Source organism: Trachurus japonicus, chromosome 1 (genome assembly GCF_045865225.1).
Source record: "Trachurus japonicus isolate A0001 chromosome 1, Traja_1.0".
NCBI classification, from domain to species: domain Eukaryota; kingdom Metazoa; phylum Chordata; class Actinopteri; order Carangiformes; family Carangidae; genus Trachurus; species Trachurus japonicus.
The window spans coordinates 20,492,567-20,514,770 of record NC_140907.1 but is presented as its reverse complement, the minus strand read 5'-3'; the positions used below and the strand labels follow the sequence as shown (position 1 = coordinate 20,514,770).

Genomic DNA, 22,204 nt, shown 5'->3' with positions numbered 1-22,204 from the left:
ACACACCTGAAATATGATCGCGCACTCACACACACACACACACACACACACACACACACACACACACACACACACACACACACATAGAGTGTGTTATAAGGGGCAGAGTCCAAGATAAACTCAGTGTTCAAGTGTGTATAGCGCGATGATATCCTTTATGTCTGTAAAGAAATAAACAGTTTATTAGTTGTAATAAACTAGTATTTCACAGACCGACTACTCTATCATTATCAGTGATTACAAAGGGTATAGTAGGAGTGATGCAATCGCTCATTACTTGTCCTCTGCTGAACCCCAGTGAGGTCTGCTCTGCATAAAACAAAACAATAAACACCTCTTGATGCTGAAACTACTGTTCTTCTTTTCTTTTCTTTTTTTCACATCCAGCTCTTCTTCATCTTGTGCATGTCTTCCTTGATTATAAGTAGATCCAGGCTCTATATTACTATGAACGTATTTAAGTGCTGAGAAATGTGCACTACACAGCCTGTATTCAGAAACCAAACCTTAAAACCCCATAAAGACATGATGCCCATGGATAGGTGTCAGTGACCATAGGGATCTCACCAGTTTGACAGTTTGTCTTCTTTTACAGCTCCATCTCTTAGATCAGTGTTAACAAACCCTGCAGGTCAGAGAGAGATAAACTCCTCCTGACGTTCAGGCTGCAGGAAAGTGCAATTACAGAAAGAAATTCTGTGTGACCACCTGAGCCACTCAGTCACTCTGGAGTAAAAGAGTCAGATCCTTCCTGTTTTTAATGATGTCACGTCAGGATGAAATTATCCTGATTTTTCACAGGTCACTGCCATAAACACACAGATGTGACAGGAGTATATCTGAAATAATGAGGGACTAAGATCAGAGTAGTCTACTCCACTACCACTCTGCTCTATTTTGTCTCTTAATTTTCTTTAAAAAGGGTTAGGGACAGTTTTCATTTCATGTATCATTATTTACTTGGGGTGAATGGCTGTGGAAAGTGGGGGTGGATACTTTTTAAAAATGTTTTGACATGACCAGTTCAACTCAGAACTCAGAATGATTTACCTAAAGCTAAATCATTCTCACTACTCATGCAAAAACATATCTAATCTAATCAACAAAGACGATGACTATTAGTCAGTCAGAGGGTGAATGGACACAGGTCATGAATTTGTGTCCCTGCTGCTGTAGTATTGTTAGCTAATTGAGGGATACAACCACAATGTTGCGAAGACATATTGTTGATTTCTTTTTATGGTAAACCACCAAACCAACGAGACCAGCTCTAAAAAATTCAGGAGTTGGTGGTCCGCTCGGTGCCAGAGCCCCTGAATGAGATGCCCCTGTGGCTCTACAATAGTGTGAACAGAGTGTAGCTGGCGGGGTCATTCCTATGTTCCCTCAGCCCTATGTTCCCTCATTTCTAACTTTTGTTGTCACTGAAAATTAGGCCCTATGTTCCCTCAGCCCTTTGGTCCCACCATTGGTTGGGTTTAGGCAATGAAGAAAGGAGTTGGTTAAGTTTAGTAAAAAGACCAGACAGGCCAGATAGATAGAGTCCAGATAGAGAGAGTCCATAGGGAACATAGGGCTGTGGGAACATAGGCACGCACCCCTGGCTGGCTATGATGAATTTGCGGCCTCATTCATTGCTGTTATTGAGCTGCTGCTTTGGTCTGAAACTGTGAGATGACCACGCCTCCTTATTTGCGTAACAGAGTTGGGAAATAAATGTGGCACTTCAAAGTCTCTAGAGATAAATAAATAAATCTTCAGCACGCTCAGGAAAGTGAGTTAACTGCTGAACTGACAAGACCGATGCTGTTAGCTTAGCTTGATTTGCTCTTCTCTCAACAGAGAACCGGAGAGCTAAGAAAACATCTGCACCAAGGCCAATCACAATTATGTTTCACTAGTGTAACACAATCATCAGTAATGAATCATGGTCCATGTTTCAGCTGCCAGATGTGATGATCTGCTCCTAGATAATTGGTCCATTTTACCTTCTGGTTCGGTGACCTCTTTGTGACGCGTTGACCCACAAAGACACACAAACACATACAGACACTCACAGTGTAAAGGAGGAACATCTGTGAAGAGTTGTTTCTACGCCGACAACCCCCCACCCCCACCTTCAGATACAACCTCTATTTTTATAGTGACAATATTGCACACACTTGTGTTCATTGTTTGGTTTGGTATGTTAAAGGGATAGTTTACCCAAAATTCAAATTTCACTCATTATCTACTCACCCTCATGTCGACTAAGGGCTGGGAGAAGTTTCAGAGTCCTCCGTGGCTTCTCTGAGTTACAGCGGGGCTCCGTGCAGCACTGTATGTCCATATTACGGTTGCGAAGGGGCCTCACTTTTCTTCGTCCAAAAAGACACACCAAAAAAGACATCCAAATACCTCCATAGTGCTCGTCTGTAATGTCCCTCTTGTATTGAAGCCCCAACATGAGAAATTGTTCCGAAAAAAATTAAATAAGTATATATTTTAAGCTTGTTTGTAGCGGAAGCTCCCAGTGTTGCTCTGCCGGAATCTCGCCCAATTGCAGAGCCGTGAACCGGGTGTCAATGCAAATCGCGCAAGATTTGTACAGACACAGGCAAAGCAGTGAACTGAGACACTGGGAGCTGGGAACAAACAAGCTTAAAACCTATACTTAATAAAAAAATTTCGGAACAATTTCTCATGTTGGGGCTTCAATACAAAAGGGACATTACAGACGATCAGTATGGAGGTATTTAGATGTTTTTTTGGTGTGTCTTTTTGGACAAAGAAAAGTGAGCTCCGTTCGCAACCGTCAAATGGACATGCAGTGCTGCACGGAGCCCGACTGTAACTCAGAGAAGGCACGGAGGACTCTGAAACTTCTCCCAGCCCTTAGTCGACATGAGGGTGAGTAGATAATGAGTGAATTTTGGGTGAACTATCCATTTAATGTGTTCTTAGGCTCTCTATCATAATGGTAACAATAATATACATTGTGTTTATAACAATAAACTTAGCTACGTGATCAATGGAATGATGAAATAAATAACAGTTTGTCTGCAGTTAACATGCTAAACAGCGAGGCCTGACCAGTCCAATCTCGTAGGAACTCTCTGTACCTGAAGTAGTGACAGTGAGTCCAGTCAGCTGAAGATGATCTGCCTTGAGACTCTTTCCCACAGGACTGAAAACTGTTTCTCTCTCCATACATTATTTCCTCCCAGATGATCATTTCTCTGGAGGTTAATTTTTTATAGGACACCCACTTTCACACTTCAATTTTATTAAAGCTCTGTCTATCCAAAGGTCTGTTGCTATGTGTGACAGGCAGGTGAGTGTGCTGCTGCCTCCATCCTTTTTTCCTCAGGGCTCAACTTTAATCCACGCCTCCTCCCGTCCCCGGCCACGCCCACAAAGGCCACATATGGCGAACTGTCATCATCATCTACTTTACAGCCAGAAACACGAGAAACACCAGGGCCACAGAGACCCGTGTGATTCTGCCCAACAGAGCAGAATGACAGAAAGCACGAGACAGATGGAGGCAGGAGAGGAGGAGAGGAGGATGAGAATGAGAATGAGGATGGAGAGCAGCTATATAGGGACATATACACACAAGGAGAGAGAGGAGGATGTGTAATAATGCATGGGTGGATGCCATCATTTGACCCAGCTCGCTGCGCTTCTGATTTCAAATGTGATTCAACTGGAAAAATTAACAACAGTGAAGGTGAGTGGCTGAGCCGGCTGTCAGTCATGTCAATCCGGAGAGGAGGGGGCGGGACTATGTGTCCCCGTGCTTCATTAGAGCTCAGAAGTATCCCTGAGCAGATTGAGAGCATCTCTCGTGCATCAGTCGCTCGCGCTCCGCTCGCTCTTTAACCTCCTCCACTTTTCACGGATTCATCTCTTAACATGTCTCTGCTCCAGTGGGTCCGGGTCCTGGTGTTTGGAGGCAGCAGAGCAGCCTGAGCTAGTGGAGTAGTGAGTCTCCCTGTTGTTGCAACAGTATGTCAGTGACAGTCTGACCACAGCTGGAGCACAGACGCTGTTTGGAGTCGCGCGGAGAGCGGAGCTTTCCTGAGCCCGTGGACGGAGACAATGACGGAGAGGAGGAGGCTGTCTGTGGTGGCGGGGGTTTTACTCGCCTGGAAACTAGCGCTGTTACTCAGGTAAGCGCTGGATTTAACCCACCTGCCTGTTTACCTGTCTGTTAAACCAGGTAGAAACTGTGGACCCTAAAAAAAAAAAAGAAAGAAAAAAGTTTGTGTCCAGGTCACTGTATTTATATATGACGTACGCTACGTCATGATGGGATATATGGAGGAGAACATGCTGTTGATGTTTAAATGGCTGAATTTATTTCTATTTCAAAATAAGACCCATTATATTTGTGTTTTAATTTATTAGTGAAGATGATGAAGACTGTTTGTCTTTAAGGAAGTGTGTTTTATGGAATTTAAATAGGTTTTTATTGTGTCAGTGTTCACATCCTCAAATGGTCCCAGTGTTTGATGTTTGTGTGCTTTTTATAATTTCTAAGGTGAAACAAGACAAACTGAATATAAGGCACACATGTAGCTACAGTACAATGGGGGGGTCAGACTCTTCCTTAATGTTGATTCAAATTTTGACTTCCTGAGAAAAATACAGAGATTGTCGTCTTATAGGTGGAAATGACAGTGCAGTAGTTATTGTCTCATGTGTTTGGACTTGGCTCATTCAAGATGGTGGAGTTTATAACTTCTGACCCCTTGGGGCATCCATAACTCAAGGACTTGATGGACTGATGATCACTGTGACAACAGAGAGCAAAACCAGCTCCACTTCTCTGTCCTTTGTTTTTTTTTATTCGCCTTGGTTTGCCCAGGAGAAGCATCTCTCTGTAGCTTTCTGTGGGGCAACAAGGTCAGCACTGCTATCTGAGAAAACTGGTATTGAAGTGTGCACCATCTCAGTGTCCGTCCCTTGTATGTTGACTGACTGCAGGGTGAATCAAGACCTCCAAAAGTCAACGACCATCTACTTGGAGTTGAAGGAGAGAAGTTTTTGTCTTGGTCAGTTTTTGAGAGATGCATGGCTAGGATTGGAGTTGGTTTTTAAGCAGCTGTTACAGATGGACTGTGTGGTGTCTGTGGGCTCGTCCTAACTGTGCTGTGTACGAGAAATAACACCATACTTGTGTGTCTTCTTTGTCAATGAACTGTGGACAGTCTGCAGGAGCACTTGCATTTGCAACGACACGCCCACTTTGTTTGCAGGCAGTGGAAGCAGAGCATGTACACACACACACACACACATATACACAAACACTTGCGTACATTAAAACAACATATGAAAATGTATTTAGTTATTTTTTAAAGTACTATAGTATCAGCTCAATTTTATAATTTAGATTTCCTGTAGTTTTACAAGAGCAAACATGTGAAAAGACAAAAAACAAAAACAAATTTGCAGGTAGAGCAACAGACCATGACAAACAATTATATACTCTTAAAATATAAATAGAAGACAATCGTGATTATAACATAAATACTAGCACATGGTGACAGATACTCGTGTACAAAAGAATATTTCCTCCAGGAAAAACACACTAAAGCTGTCTATTACACATAAATGTCATAATTTTCCCTATTTAATCTTCCCAACACTTTTCTCATGCTGCAGTTTCCAATTTGCCCCTTCCATATATTTACAGTGGTTCCTAACACCGTAGGATCATCAGTGCAGAGGTACTGAAATAGAGCTGGGTGATAAGCGAAAAAAAAAACCTATCCTGATATATTTTTTTTTATATCGATATACTGTAGCCTATGTACGTATATATATTGTTTATATCCTTAGTGCAAATTCAAGCAGCTTTCAAAGACAGCTGGGGGGGGGGGGATCCCAGTTAGTGCAGCACTGTCTCTCAGTACTGTTTTGGCTCAGACATCAGCTGGCTGCACAGGTGCGACACTGGTTGTTTTCTGGGGCGGCATTAGCACTTGTTTTGGTCTGGGCAGTGTTCAGGTCAGCTTAGTTGAATTTAAGGCCCGAGTGCAACAGACCGCGGCTACAGTCGAACTTTGGTGAGGTTCCTTTGTTATGTGAACGTGGCCGGACATTGATCTGCTCCAACTATTCCAGCCACATGATTGGTTTGGCGCAGCACAACAAAACTCTCATTATAACTGGCTATTCGTATTGTCTGTCAAAACATGAATGAATGAAACCTATCGACTTTCTATCGACCACGTCTCAGATTTCTATCGAGGAAAAGTTAGCAGTTAAGTAAGCAGAATATTTGTGTTAATATAAGTCTTAAATAGTTATATCATCTGACAGTAATCACATATATAGACTGTTTGGTCTGAAACACAGGTCTGTCAGTCACTCTGCTCTGCTGTAAGCCGAGGAGAAAACTTTCTTTGTATCCTACAACCTTTATCCAATGAGGAGAGAGAACGGCATAAAGGGGCGGTCCTCTCTGTGTGTGCAGCCAAGGGATGCGCGTGACTGTGGTGATGTAGGGACGAGGGTGGGGACTGCTATCTCCATCAGCTGACAAGAAGTTAGCCAAAACCACCGGATCGCTTACTTGTGCTTTAATTGTTTTATTGAGCCCTAATCCGAAATGCAGATTTATCTAATTGTGAAACGACAGTTCCCCTACCCCCAAGGAGTGACACAGACTTGGAGATCTGGGAAATAGTTAGGCTACATATTAACGATCTACCCCTAAAATCTCATATTCCTGCACAAAGGAGAAACAATGGTACATTCCCAGAATACATGTATGTGCCACATTCCACACATCAGACATTAGTCATACTGTACAGTAGCTAATGTGGTTTTCATCAGCAGGTGTCATAAACTGGTCCAGAATGATCTGCTGTGTGCCTTAACGTTTGTGGTGAACATTTAGAATGTTAAACAAAGTGCCCTGGAAAACCTTGAAAACAGTCGACCAGCTGTCCTGTCATGGAAAACACATGGAAAAATGAGAAACACAGTAAAATGCCATTGGAAACTGTTTCCACATTGTTTTTCCTCAGTCTATGTGAGGGTCGAAGGGCAGAGGATGTTGTTACGATGCCATGTAGAGCCCTTTGAGACAAACTGTTTGTAAAAATGGGTTATACAAATAGAATTGCCTTGCCTTGCCTTGCCTTGCCTTATCCTTGGACAAAGTTGTGCTTATCATTTTGGATTTTGGATTGGCAGCTAGTTTATGGACAGTCGTACTTTGAGTATAGGCTGCTATGCTGCTTATGGTTTCCACAGTTTTCATCGGAGAGGCCTACAATATGCCAAAATTAAGATAGATCTTAAGGTTAGGATCTTTTAAATTGATCATTTCACTGATTGGTGATCAGCACCAGTCACTGGGGAGAGACGTAGCTGCAGGCTGTATTTTAGTTAGAGGGAATAATATGTGTGGAAGTAGCTTCTATGACAGATGATGTGAGGTTTCAGGCTCTTGAGGGCTTGTCTTTGAAACCTTCAGCAGCAGCCTCCGAGTCCCAGCAGGCAGGTCAGTGTCTACTGATTTAACACCATTTCCCTGTTCTGTCATATCTACTCTCTGAGCTCCCTCTCTCCTCCCTCTGCTGCACATCCTTTATTCATGGGGAAACTTTTTTTGTGGGAATTCATGCATGTTCTCTGCGTTTTATTCTTACACGCTGTAGTGGTTTTTTTTCTTTTTTCTTTCTCGTGTCAGGCTGGTTCCCCAAAAGTTAAAGAAGCTTTAACATAAAATGTGGCTGAAAAGATCAAAGCCACAGTAAATCTTCTTAGAGGGTCATGGATGGATTCAAAGACAAAATTTAACAGGCTTATGGTCTGTTATTCAACGAGAGCTGGTCCAGATCTGCATCCAACTTGTCGGTCCTGTATAATACTCAAAGTCTTTGTTCACACCAGCACTGCTCCGAGTCCGCTGGAGACGTACAGTGAACAAGGTGGGAGGCAGGATTACAGTACGCTACACAGTGCACAGTGCTCAGCCATACACAGCAGAATATTAACCACAAGTTTAAGGTGATTGGTGGCTAGAAGCATTAATTCCTATGTTTCAATGAAAATCTGCCCATCATGATTATGGCCGATCAATCAGCACATCGCTAGTTTCTTGTTGTATCTTCTCCTTGTGTAAAGGCAGACGGGCATTATCCATGGTCACTGCTCATATCATACTACAACAGTGGCTGAGCACCAATGCATTAGTTTAAGGAGACATATGCATTGAGCAGCTGTATCTTTATGTGCATATGTGCTTTGTCTTCAAGTTTATTTAACGGTTGATTTCATAAACAGCTTTCTCTAGGATCTGTGAGTTTCTGAGTGTCTGTGCTGCGTACAGCGTCTCCTCTCCTTTTAATGAAGCCCTGTTTACACATGGATACTGTAGCATCATGACCCTAATAGAACTGCTGGAGGGCTGTGTAACAACACTGCCATGTCTGTTCTCCGACGTATGAACCAGGAGTTCACATAATCTGGTCTGAAACATACCTACATTTTTATGAGCTTCAAGATTTGATCATCACTAAAGTGTAGCTAATAAAAACAATGAAGTGGTCAAAGGTGTCATATTGACATTTAAGGTGTATTGAAGGATTTCCTATCATCAAGAAGGCATTCGGTTACATGCAAGTAAACATTCCGCCTTAAAGGGATAGTTCACCCAAAATTCAAATTGCACTCCTTATCTACTCACCCTCATGTCGACCAAGGGCTGGGAGAAGTTTCAGAGTTATCCATGGCTTCTCTGAGTTACAGGGGGTCTCAGCGTAGCAGTGCATGTCCATATAACGGTTGCAAATGGATACCACTTTTCTTCGTAACAAAAAGACACACGAAAAAACATCCAAATACCTCCATGCTGCTCGTATGTAATGTCCGTCTTGTATTAAAGCCCCGAAATGCGAAATTGTTCTAAAAAAACTTAAATAAGTCTATATTTCAAGCTTGTTTGTAGCGGAAGCTCCTCTTCCTGGTTCGTCCAAATTGGACGGACCAGGGAGAGGGTCCATCCAAATTGGAGTAGATAATGAGTGCAATTTGAATTTTGAGTGAACTATCCCTTTAAAAGATGTTTGTAGCCTCTTAGCTGCACAGATTAGTGAAGATGTAGACAGTAGACGCCTGCAGTGTAAACCTCTGGTCTGATCACAGTGTCATTGTTGATGATGATGATGATGATGAGTTGTTGTTGTTGGATAAACTAGAAAAACACTGAGTAAAAACATTTGCAATCATTGCTCATGGATGGAACAGGCTTGCATGACTAATTGAGTCACTTGAGTTAATGGGTGAATGAGGATTAAAATGATTAGCTGACCATTGTTGCTCTGATCTCATCTGCTCTGTTTTGATGTCAGGCAGGAAGTGCTCAGCATAAGCCCTTTCAAATTAAACTTTTCCAAGTGGCTGTCCCAACTGCATTCAGTTTCAAGATAACATCTGCTGTGAAGTGACGCTTTACCTCCCTCAAACACCCGTCCTGTTGAAGGCTCAGTGTGTGTGCGCAGTGTGTATGTGATGAAGGTTTGCTTCAGCCTCTGAGGGATATCACAAAAAGCAGGACACATGGTTCACACGAGGTCCGGAGGCTCGTCATTCTTTCACATCAATTACCAACACGTGAGTTGGTGGAGTGCTCAAACTCAGTCAGCTCATATACTCTCTATTGATCCATCAGTTCAGAGCTGTTGGCTCAATCCAGTGAGATAAGAGTGATGCTGACAAAGTAGAAACAGGTGAATAAGACCATCTCAGATTTAATCGCTAAGACAGTTATGAGTTAAGTTTACACTGATGCCATTCACATGATGCGCATCAAGAAGCTGTGTATACCTGCTCATATAGTGTCATCATTGCACTGGTTTACATTAACCAGATGCATGTCTACAGTAAACTGTTGGTACTGTTAAATAGAGGGTAGCTGCATTCATAGTGTGAATGTTAATGTTTTTTTTTTTAAATGCACTAGATTAGACAGTCACTCAACTTCTCTGAGTGTCTCATCCACATACAAGTGAAATTGATTAAATATCTCTGGTTGAATCAATATCATTGTAAATTTCATGTTGAAACGTTGAAAACTTGGAGCATTCAGTTTGGAGGTGTGCCATCTCCTCGGTAGAATAAAACAGCAGCAGTTGTAGAACAAGAGAACGGTGGAGTACAAAAACATCAAATTAGAAACAAACTTAACAGCATCGCATCTTTGTGACAATCACTTCGCCGTGACATTAATCACAGTTACTTAGCAACAAACGTTTCACTTACCTCTCAGACTTTTAGAAAGTTTTCTAGTCAAACTCACTTGTGAGTCCATCAGCAATAATAATCTGCTGAAGGTAACGCTGCTGTTGTCTCAGGCTGTGTCACTGCATGGCATGTGTAAATAATGTAATGATGTAAAAAAAAAAAAAAAAAAAAAAGTTGAAAAAAGTTCTAATTCATTATCTTTCAGTGTTTTGTGTTTATTGCACACGTTCATATCATGATGATAAAAATACATTTATTGATTATGGTTAGCACTATGTGTGACCCGTCTGTAAAAATGACCGATGATCAGTTGACCAGTCTGTGCCATCACAACATAAGGTAAATACATATTCATATAACTGACTGAATAGCTGCCTGTGTTGTGTGCGTGTGTTCAGATATTTTGTGAATCAGTGAATCCAGGCTTGCTGCTATAGTTGTACGAGTATATCTACAAAAATATGAAAAAAACAAGAGTGTGTGCGTGTTGTAGTGGTGCATGTCACACTTGTTACTATTGAAGGAAACATTAGGCTGAAACCACAGTTAAGTGCTACTCTGCCCGCTGAGTGAGTTCGTGTTTGGGTCTCTGTATGTGTGTGTGTGTGCGTGTGCGTGTTGGTGGGTGCGGGGTGGGGGGTGGGGGTGCAGGATGGGGGGTTCAACCAAATGAACATTTGGCTAAAGGCTGTAGTCAACCCCATCCCTGTCACAGCACTGGTCTGTCCTAGGCTGAAAAGCCCAAAATACCCCAGGGTTAGCTTGGAAATGTAGTGGTTGTGATGTATGTGTTAATGCAGCAGCTAATTGGTCTGAACAAGTACTAGAGCTGCAAATAGACTGGAGGGGCCCCGCGCCAACACAAGAGGAGAGTAGTGGGGAGCCGCTCTCACATGAGTCCCCTTTACGGGCCAAGATGAGAAAATAAGTGTGAGACAGGGTCAGAGGTCACAGACGTCCATCCATACATGGTTAGTGAGTGTTTTGTTATTGGAGAAATCAACAACATGACAATTCAGTCAGATTTCTGTCGACAGCAGTGTGTTTCTTTTATACATTTACTCCACCTGTTTGTGGAGATAAGCGTTTAGATAATTGTGCATTTATGATTGTGCACGTACCTGAGGTAACAGCAGCCGACTGATGATCACATCTTCCAGAGCAGTGGCTGCGGCTGAAGACTGCGGTGGTGTCAGGACGCCAACTGATGACTGATTCCTCTCTGTGCTGTCAGGGAGGCTAGGATAGTGAACCACTGGCAAATAATTTAATGTGCATGCATCCATATTTCAACACAGATTCAAACATGGAGACACGTCATCCAAAGTAGATGAAGATAAGGAACGACCTGTGTGTCTCTGCTCCCCCGCCATTAGTCTCTGAGTGTCTCCTCTTGTGCAGGACCAATTATACACCTTAAATACACCTTAAATACACCATACATACTCATACATACATACATACATACATACTGTACATACATGCACCATTTTTCTTGTATTGTTTCTTCTACTGTAAGAGGAAAAGAGTGAGCGTCTGTCTGATAGCGCCACCATTGATCAGACGGATGCCACACATGTTAGCATTTCCTCACTGATCATTGCTCTTCTATAATGATTTTGGACCAACAGTTTACCTAAGGGGACATTTATAGCCTAAGTCTAACTCCCTATCTTTGATATATGGCCGGTTTGTATTTTATTATGTGTGTGGTGCTATAGTTTCTGTATTATGTGTTAATACATACTCAGTTCCTGGAACCTTTTCAAATTTGAAGCCTTTGCCTTTCAGGCGATAGAAACCCATGTCAGCATGTTATGATCTTTTTGTCATAATGATACATGTAAAGAAAGAATTGTATTAGCTGTAATGGAGGCGAGGCTCTGTAATATATCCAGAGCTGCCAGAAAACCAAAACGCTCTGGTAGACTGCTATAACAAGAAGTGGATCCACACATGGTCCAGACCTGCACTAGTATAATACCGTCTGTTTCAGTAATGTTTCACTGTTGAATGTTTGAGTCTTTATAGTAAATCCCTCATCAAGGATGATCAAGGTGATTTATTTTAATTGAGAGAGTGAAATGTTAGTAAAATGTGAAGGCGTAGGTCTCCAAGCTGCCAGGACTGTGTGGTTATTGAAATTAGTGCTTTGGAAGAAACAATCGAGATTCAAGGGATCTTTTAATCCATCCTGATCTCTAGGATGGACATGCTGGACTGGGAGAAAGGCTCCCCCTAAGAGAGCTCAATACGTAGGCTGTATGTGAAGACAGAGGTAAAGAGAAAGTGAGCACGATAGGGTCAGAGAGAGCAGTGATGCTGATGATGAGAGCAGAGAGGTTGTTAGAAGCAGGAAGTTCTCGTATACATTATGTGCACAACTAAAGCTGCAAGGACAGATGCAGTGACACTTTTAAGCAACCTTGAGATTTTGACCATAGCATGGGCACAAAGGCCGCAGTGGCTCTAGGGCATCATGCGTTATCAGGGGCATCAGGTCAGGGCTCGACCGGAGGGGCATGCAGAGTTGGCCGATGTCTGTTGAACAGAATAATCTGGCGAGGAGTACAGATCTGAACTGGCTTCATGTGCTGCCACAGATTCATTATTTGATCAAGCACAAGTGAAACAGATTGGTGAGTTGACTGAAGAGTCTGAAGCTGCTCTGCAGACACAGACACATGAGGAACCAGGAAAACATACAGCTGCCACACAGCTTTCTAGGTCTTATTTTAACTGTCGAATTCTCCAAACACACATGTAGCAAACCTTTGCGCAAATGAAATGAACAGTTCAAGGGGAAAGGCTACAGAGCAAAGTGTACGTGGTGGAAAAACAAATTAGCAATCCACCAAGAGATCTTTAGGAGATTGTTATCTGTCTGTGACAAAGCTGTGCGAGACAGGCCAGTTTTATTTCCTACTATTAAGTCCCTCCAGAAAAACATGATGATGCGATTGCATAATTCAACTCATAATCAGCCAAAGCGTATTGTGCAGGGGGTCGCAGAGACATTCAAGACATTTCAGTGCAAAATGCATAAAATATCTGGGGCTTGCTTGATTTTATAATCCCCACATATCCGTAGCAAAAAAAGTCACATACATATATCTTCACAGAAAGTTGAAAAAGGTTGCATGTTTACTTAACACAGGAGCAGCTATTTTCAGCCTGTTGCCTTGGGAACATTATGAAGTGACGTAAGTATGCGACGTAAAATATTATTGCCTCGCGTGAGAAGATAAATGAAACCGGGAAAGCTCAGTGCACACAAACCCTATGATGAATAAGGCAGAAGACAGCGCAAAGCAATGTCTTACATGAAGGTGGAGGCAAATAATTTTTCACTCCGTGCAGCGGCATGTTGCAACACAGGCGGAAGATTGATGGTGGACAACCACAAAATATAAAAAGGTGGATAGTTTTAGTGTTTGTTTTTTTTTCATGAAATTGAATTTTTTTTCTAGCCCCTGCAGTTTTTGCAATTTCATCAAATTCCTTAAATTCCCCTGAATATTTCTTCACATAATTAAGGATTTTTGCACACAACTATTTCCTTGTCTTGTGATCTAACATGTCCTCAGACAAAATCAAAATGTGAAGAGTTGGCATCATGACTTGAAAATAAAGTTACTGGTATCCAAGTGCAAATAGTATTATTGAATTGACAGTATTAAAAATTGAAACCATCCGATCACTGATTCAGCTCTTGGAAATCAAAATTCATCTAATAACATTGGTAAAGGTTCACCTTGACAGACTTGAAACTTGGATTAGTCAACCAGGCACAGCCCCAAACTGCTCAAAAACACCTATTGAAAAGACTTTATGATGTTCAATTTGACAGTTTGATAATTTGATACTCTGCAGGGATCACTTCTTGGTCCCTTATTGTTTTGTCTTTTCCCCCTTGGTAAAATTATTGGTGCTCACGATATGAATTATGATTGTTATGCTGACGACACTCAGTTCCATATAAATCTGTAGTGCCCAATGACTCAACTCATTCACTAAACCCCATTACACTTTTTTTCTCTGAACAGTGGATGAACAGGAACGTTCTTGAATTCACATAAGTGAAAGAGGAAAAGATTTTCAGTAAACAAGTCTGGGAACACAGAGCAAGAAGGAAGCAAAATCCTGGGTGTCTCGTTCAACCCACACAGGAAAAATGGTACAAAAATCACCCTTTATCATCTAAGAAATATCACTAGAAAACTGGAGGATGCCAAGAGGATTACTCTGCTTTTGTCTTTTGTTGCCTGGAGTGCACTTTAGTCCAGACTCCCAAGAAGAAGGGGAAAAAAACACACACACACTGAAAAGCTGCGGCTCATAAAAACCCCAGGAGCCAGGATTTTAAAAAAGAACATGGAAAAGAGACAACATCACAGTTTTGGAGAAGAAATATTTTTAAATTAAATTATTTTACTTGTTTTTTTGCTTACCTGAACTGTTCAATACTGTCCCTTTAGATTGTGTAGCGCTGGCTTGCTGTTTGCTATACACTCAGCAGACAACAGACTGAAGTGTTGCAACGGGACACAAAAATCACGGTTTGGTATGTGCCTCAGGTTCGAGGTCACAGTTCAGTATGTTTTGAGTACGGCAGAAACAAGGAACAGAAAACATTGGAAGTATGTTTTCTCAAATGGATAATAATGGTTAAATAAATATCCATTAATTAGGTGCAACATGTAGAAGATTAACTGTACTAAACTGTTTATAACGACCTGGTATGACTTGTATGCAGAGATGCAGACCAGAGGGAACTTCGTAACAGGGCTCCATTGCTTACAGCATGTGTTTGAATGGTTGCATATCCGTAGATAGAAGGTATACAGTAATAACACGCTTGTAATTACTTTGGTCTGAATTATTAGCAAGCAGCTGCTTAAATACCACAGGGAGCTGGGTTTGCACCGTACTCCCTTGTCCCACTAATTTTGACACTCAGTCGTGCTTCCACCTACAAACCTAAAATGTAGCACAACGTTGGCCCTACAGCTTTGGTACACTATCTCTTGAAATTTATATACGCAAAAAAGTTCTGCATGTGTACAGGCTGAAGGTTTTTAGCTGCCTCTTAAGCTACTTTTGTGACCTTTAATTACCTGCATTATGCTTTTACCTGATACATATTTTGTTCCTTTTGGACATTTTTATGAAAAAAAAAAACATTATTGCCCTTTATGTCTGCTGCTATTTCATCAGTGTTTGATGTAATTTACTTTGAGTTGCAGTTCTGTACGTAAAACCTACTATTAAAACTGTATTTTCACTGATGATAAGACAATAAGAAGAAAGTGTATTTATACACACCTGAAAAAATGTATCAGCAGTCACTGGTTGTTGGATTGACAGGTAGAGAATTTAACATTTTAGCTAATTAGGAGCACTGACGACAGCTCCCCTCATCATAAACACAGTTATTGTGATGAGTACGACTCTAAAGGGGTGTTCACACCAAACGCGATGCTGCGTTGTCGCGCGTCGAGATTACATGTAAAGTCAATGCACAGACGCGATTAGTCGCGTCATCGCGCCGGGCGATGCGATGGACGCGATAGCGCGGCGCGATGGACGCGATGCCGAGAAAATCGCGCCAACGCCCGAGTTGAAAATATTGAACTTTTGCGGCGACATCGCGTGACGCCGTGACACAACAATACACTGCTACCGACTGCTACTCACCGGAGACAGATGGACAGGCACTCTGCAGCTGAAAAGAAGAGCCTGTAACTTTAGTTGGTGTCCTGCCTGGAGGTCCTGCACCAACCCTAGCTGCTAGCAAGTCCTCAAACTCAGCAACAGTAGTACCGTACAACGGCCGCGATACGAGCAGGGCTGAGCGGAGTTTTTTTTACCTGCTACACCAGGACCAGGACGTCAAGGATCAGCTTCACCTCGTCCATTGTCAAGCCTACGGTAAAATGAGTGCACTTTCTGTGTCTCAACACATGTTTACATCCGTCCTGTTAGCTGGATTGACAGTAGAGGGGAGGGGAGGGGGGACGCGATGACGCGTCAAAACACGAGTGATAGCGCGACGGATTGTCATTTGTCGCGCGAAAAAATCGCGTTCATCGCGTTTGGTGTGAACACAGCTTAAGATATGGGAGCAGACATCTGCTGACTAATGTGCAATTCCACAGTGTTTTCAGAACCACACTAATTCATGCAAAGAGCATTAAATAGTTTCTCCAGAGTCTTTCTATCAACGTAGATGAAATAATGTTGGATCTATCTATCTATCTATCTTTCTAAAAGTGTGATGCATGCTTGTTGCCGTGCTGATAGAGATAGCGTGTTATGTAATCATAGGGATAAACCAAGGTCTCCCAGGCACACTCGGTATGGCCAGATGCAAAAGGCCTCTTCTCTCTGTCTCTTCGTGTCGGCTTCATGGGGATGTTTTGTTGCATAATCAGAGAGCTAGTTATAAATAATTCTGTCAGCACTTCAAACCTCTCCCAGACAGGGCTGGGCCTTTTAGCATCGTCGCTGCAGATAGCAGGTGATATGTTGTTTCTGTGTTGAGATGAATGCTGATGCTGATCCTCAGTCTGGGCCTGTTGTTACTATACTTTCAACAAATCACTTTGACATCTGCAGCAACAGAGTCAGAACATCCACATTCAGCGTCACCGTATATTTAAATATTTATCAGCTAGAAACCTATTTTTATACACATTAAATAGATGTGACTGTTCACATGTCATTATTGTGTGTCAGTGTCCCTTTGTTTGCTACCTGTAGCAGAATATTCTGTAAACAGTCATAATGTGCTTTTTGACAGATAGTCAAGTTATTTTATTTTTAAATATAAATAGATGATGATGATGATGATGATGATGATGATGATGATGATGATGATGATGATGATGATGATGATGTAATCTTCACTCAGGTCTGTGCCAGACAAGCTTGTCTGGATTTTAATCTCAAGGCCCCTTTAATGATGCTTATTTATAAAGGTGTATTGCTGTAACACATTTGACCTTTATCAGTAGCAGTTGATGTTGAACTTGATTATATTGCAATTATACTTTGATTTAAGCTGCAGGTGATGTTTTATAACAATTATTATTACAAATATTGTGATATTTCCAGCCATACTGTATGTAGTGTTTCATCAGAATGACCATGACATAAACACAAAGAATGCATTCTAAAAAAAACACATGAAACATGTAATAATATGAGGATGACAGGGCACGGTGCTACAGTGGTAAGCACACAGGTTTCAAACCCAGGCCTTGGGGCCTTACTGTGTGGAGTTTGCTCGTTCTCTCTGTTCCTGTGTGAGTTTTCCCCGGATGCTCTGGTTTCCGCCCACAGTCCAAAGACATGCACACGAGGTTCATTGGTGACTCTAAAGAGCCCGTAGGTGAAAATGTGAGCATGTGTGGTTGTTTGTCTCTACATGTCGGCCCTGCGAGAGGCTTTATCCACACAACTGCGTTCAGTTAAACAAAAATATAAAACGATTTGCCTCCAGACTGTTTTAGCTCCATAGCATAAAACGGTGTGCGACAATGCAGACACACCTGAAACACAAACATACCTTTAGCGATCACATACACAGAGCAATTATACCAGCTGGTGTTAAACCTCATTTACCTCTAAATTTAAAAAAAAAACCTTGTGGGTGTGTTGAAGTTAATCCTACCATAGGAAAACTCTGAGCTCTTTGTCCTGATCTCTCTCTTATTGTTATTTTTGCAGAACATCATGATGTCGTCACACTGAAGTAAAAAGTTATTTTCATCGTTTCATCCTTATCCTTACAGATATTTGAGTTCAATTGTGTAGTTATTAGTGTGAGAGTTTGTGAGTTATGGTCAAAAACTTGTTTGTTTTAACTGTGACTTTGACCACTGATACATCTAATTAGTTCATCCTCGGGCCAAGTGAACGTACCAAACCTCCCTCTGGGCTTGTAACACCCAGACAGCCCGAAGACATCAGACCTGCAGGCTGCATATTTCATGCAAAGCAACAGAAACAGAGCAAGCTGCTTGAGTCTGCACTTTTCAGACCGTGATGAGACTTGGTCTTGTCACATGTGTGCTGCACATTCACAAGCCAGCAGTGCTTTACTCTAGAAGTGGCTGAGGTGAATAACTTCCCCACTTTGACATACAGGTGCCCTGATTGATCAGCTGTGATCAGTGAGTGGCTGATCAGGCTCAGATACTGTGACATCTACACTATGTTGATATATTTTGAATATATTTTGTTGTGTGTGTTTTTTAAGTGTGGTTTTGTGTTATATTATATTATATTATAATTAATACTAATTAGTTCTATTACTAACTAGTTGTACTACTCTTGTGCTTATATGAAATTCTTGAAAACAAGTGTCACAAAAAATCAATGGAGCCAGATCTATATTGTTCCATGTATGTGGAACATCAATGTCTCAGTAATGCTTCAGCCTTTGACTGAACTTTTTTTTTTTCTCAGATTTCGCACAAATGTTCAGTTTGACTTGAAGATAAAATACGTTTATTTATCAAAGGTGGTGAGGGAAGAGGAACTGCATGGTTTAACAATTCATTTACCCTTTTTTCTTCGATATAAGTGCAGCGCCTTCAAATGTTTCACTCAATGTTTCTATTTGAGTAAAAATAACCAGAGGTCCTGTCACCGTATGTATGCATGAGATCTCTGTCGGGTCTTAACTACAGCTCATGCACCACTCCATGATCACACACACACACACACACACCCCACAGTGGCGTGGAAGTTTAGGCAAAGTTGTGTGAGAGAGGCGGTAGTGGCAGATTTAACACTCATCCATTATTGATAAGCTGTGGATGTTACATTGTGTCTGTGTGCATCGCTTGCTTATTGTTCTCCCATCTTTGAGAAGAGCAGAGGGGGCAGGAAGAAGAGGGGCAGAAGAGATTGCAGGAGGACAGAGGAGTGTTAGCACGACAGAGGACTAAGCAGCTTAGCAACTGATTTAAGATGCTCTGAGGAGTGTGACCGTTAACTGAAGCATTCAGAGACACAGGCTGGTTGAGGTGGAGGTGGATGGACAGATCAGTGATGAGACAAGAACTAATGGAAGAACTTAGGCAGTGTGTTTTTTTATTGGTATTATAAACTAAATCACAGTCATCTTGGTTTCAGAGACTGTCTAACCTTTAACATGAGCTTGAGTCCTGGTCGGTACAAGAAACAATATAATTTCTTACAGACAGATAGGAAGGGGTCGCCAAAATAATTGGGATCCTAATAAATATAATTCGTATAATTCAATGTTGTGTTAAATGTTTCATCTGCTAACACTGGCAGAGGAGGTGAGGCAGAAGCTCCAGCAGCACCTGAGTCCACCGCCAGGTATAAACACTGTTATGTCACAAAGATAAACACACACGCACACATCATGTTGGGCATGACTCACACACTCCTCACAGGCTGCTTGCAGAGAGTGTGTGTGTCCGCTTGGGTCCCAGTGGTGTGTTTCTGTGTCAGCGCTCTCTGGCCGAGGGCAGAACGAGTGGTTGTATGAGAGCCAGGCTGCACAGCGCTGCAGTCAGACATGACGGTGACAACACCGGAGATATTTTCTCCTTGACAGTCAAACACATGTTTGTTGTCATTTTAGGGTCAGAGGTCACAGGACAGATTTGAAATATTTTCTATGATGTTGTGATAGAACAGCTTTGACCCTTATTACTGTCCACTGCTTCTCTGCTCATCTGCATGTTTCTGCACGTTGTTGCATGTTTCTGCATGATGTTCACGTTGTTGCATGTTGTTGGTTGTTGCATGTTGTTGGACCAATGACATTGCCTGTTGTTGCATTCATGTTGCAGGCTCATGCATACGTTGTTTCCTGATGTGCTCACAGTGTCGAATATTGTTGCATGTGGGTGCATTCATGGTCACATTGTTGAATGCTGTTGAGTTTTGGGGCTGTTGTACACTACTCACACTGTCAGATGTTGTTGCATGTTGTTGCTCTCATGTGGTTTTCTGTTGTTGCATTCACATTGTTGCATTTAGTTCAGCTAATGTTGTTGCACTGACTTTGTTTTCTGCTGTGGCCTTTTGTTCGCATGTTGTATGTTGCTCGGCTCCTTGTCTCATGCAGCTCGTTGGAAATAAATGGGAGTGTGTGTGTGTGTTGAGAGGAGGTTAACTGGGTGATCACACTCACAGTGAACACACTGACTCTGTCTGAGGATTGTCCGAGGTCACTCCCTACTGGGTAAATGTGGCTAATTCCATCTGTCGGATTAAAAGTTAATGATCCTGAAAATATGTGTTGATTGATAGTGTGTGTGTGTGTGTGTGTGTGTGTGTGTGTGTGTGTGTGTGCGTATGTGTCTTTGTGTTTCGCAGTATGGCCCTTGCTGTGAGCTGGTGGGTTATTTTTGGAGATGTTCCCTCGTCCCAACTGACACACGCAGTGTAATTTAAGGATCATCAAGCTTTACCTTGGCATTTAGAAGCGCCTGCCCGTTCACCCCAGCAGACACGCGCACACACACACACACACACACACACACACACATATTTGTACTACATAGACATAGACACATTGACACAGAAAAATGGCTGAGATCAGGAAGATGATGGTGTGCAGATGTGGAGTAGATCAGAGATACAGATGTTGAAGTGATGTTGATGAAGTGACCTCACAGTAACAAATAGTCTTGACTTGACATTACAGTAATACCTTAATACCTACCCAGTATGGCACATTGTTAAACTAATGAACACCTGAAGTAATGATTGTGTTTAGGAGATGATGACATCACTGTCACATAGTGAAAACATACAATCCATCTTAGTTCATTAGTTTATACATGCATCGACAGTTTTTACCCAGAGTCTCACTGTAGATATATTCAGTGTTGCAGGACAGCAACTGTGGTGAATGGCACATGTAAATTATTACATTGTAGATCTGCATTTGGATTTCTTAGTTTCATGCAATGACAATAAAGAAACGTATATTCTACTCTATTCTTTCTAAAGAGCTGTGATCATATCACCTGCTCAAATCAAATTAACTCCAGATATAAGTTCCTTTACAACAAAGGTTTAGTGCTGCTTAAATATAAAGGGAACCACAGCTCTACTACTCATTTATAGGTGATTGTGTCTGTTGTTAATTGTTTATGTGTGACTATTTATCTGCCTGTTTTGTTGTTGTAGTCTGTTTTTAGACTGAACAGCACAATCATTGCATTTCAAAGTACATGTAAAAGCCCAACTAGGATCAAGAGTTGAAAATTAAAAACAGCTACGATGCTCTGAATCTTAAACTGCATTGTTCTTATTAAATAAACAAAGCTGCATCATGCATAGTATACAAATATACACACACACACACACACTGGAGAAAATAGACTAACAAAAGGTACTGCACACATACTTAATGAAGCGTGTTGCTAATGAATCATCACACAGCAGTCTTCCCCTATTAGTTTTACTGTGACAGGATGTTAACATCGGTGGACTCTGTGTCTCTCTGGAGTCTACTGTATGATGTTTTGTGCCCAGATTCACATGGGACCGGTAGTGACCTCTGTGATATGACAGACAGAAGACGAAGGAGCACGTAGCTGATTGTGGACCAGCTCAGTGCAGTTGTTGCATAACACAGGTTACCGTGACTACCAAGCTCAGATCGGCTGCCCAGTGAGAAGCTGCAAGTGTGTTGGTCAATGTGGTCCCCAGGTGTTTGAATAGAAACCATCAGAGCTGTCATCGTGAGTTAGGACTTGAGTCAGTACACACACAACCTGCTGTGAACATGTCACAATTCACTTGTCTTATCTGTTGTGTGTCTGTGACAGTGTGGGTCAGTGTAAGGAGCTGGACAGTGCAGCGAGGGCACGGCAGGTCCCAATGTCCCCCTCTGACTTCCTGGATAAACTGATGGGGAGGACGTCCGGGTACGATGCCAGGATAAGACCCAACTTTAAAGGTATGT

The 22,204-nt window shown here is 41.9% G+C and overlaps 1 protein-coding gene across 2 annotated transcripts in view; it reads left to right on the top strand.

Moving 5' to 3' along the window:
• Window positions 1–3,795: 3,795 nt before the first annotated feature.
• glra3 (glycine receptor, alpha 3) overlaps window positions 3,796–22,204 on the top strand; it is a 39,631-nt gene continuing 21,222 nt past the window's right edge. For both annotated transcript variants that reach the window (XM_085779543.1, XM_085779552.1), the window contains exons 1-2: window positions 3,796–4,154; window positions 22,068–22,198. In XM_085779543.1, the coding sequence (XP_085635669.1) occupies window positions 4,084–4,154; window positions 22,068–22,198 (202 nt within the window). In that variant the 5' untranslated portion in view covers window positions 3,796–4,083. The remainder of the gene's footprint in view (window positions 4,155–22,067; window positions 22,199–22,204) is intronic.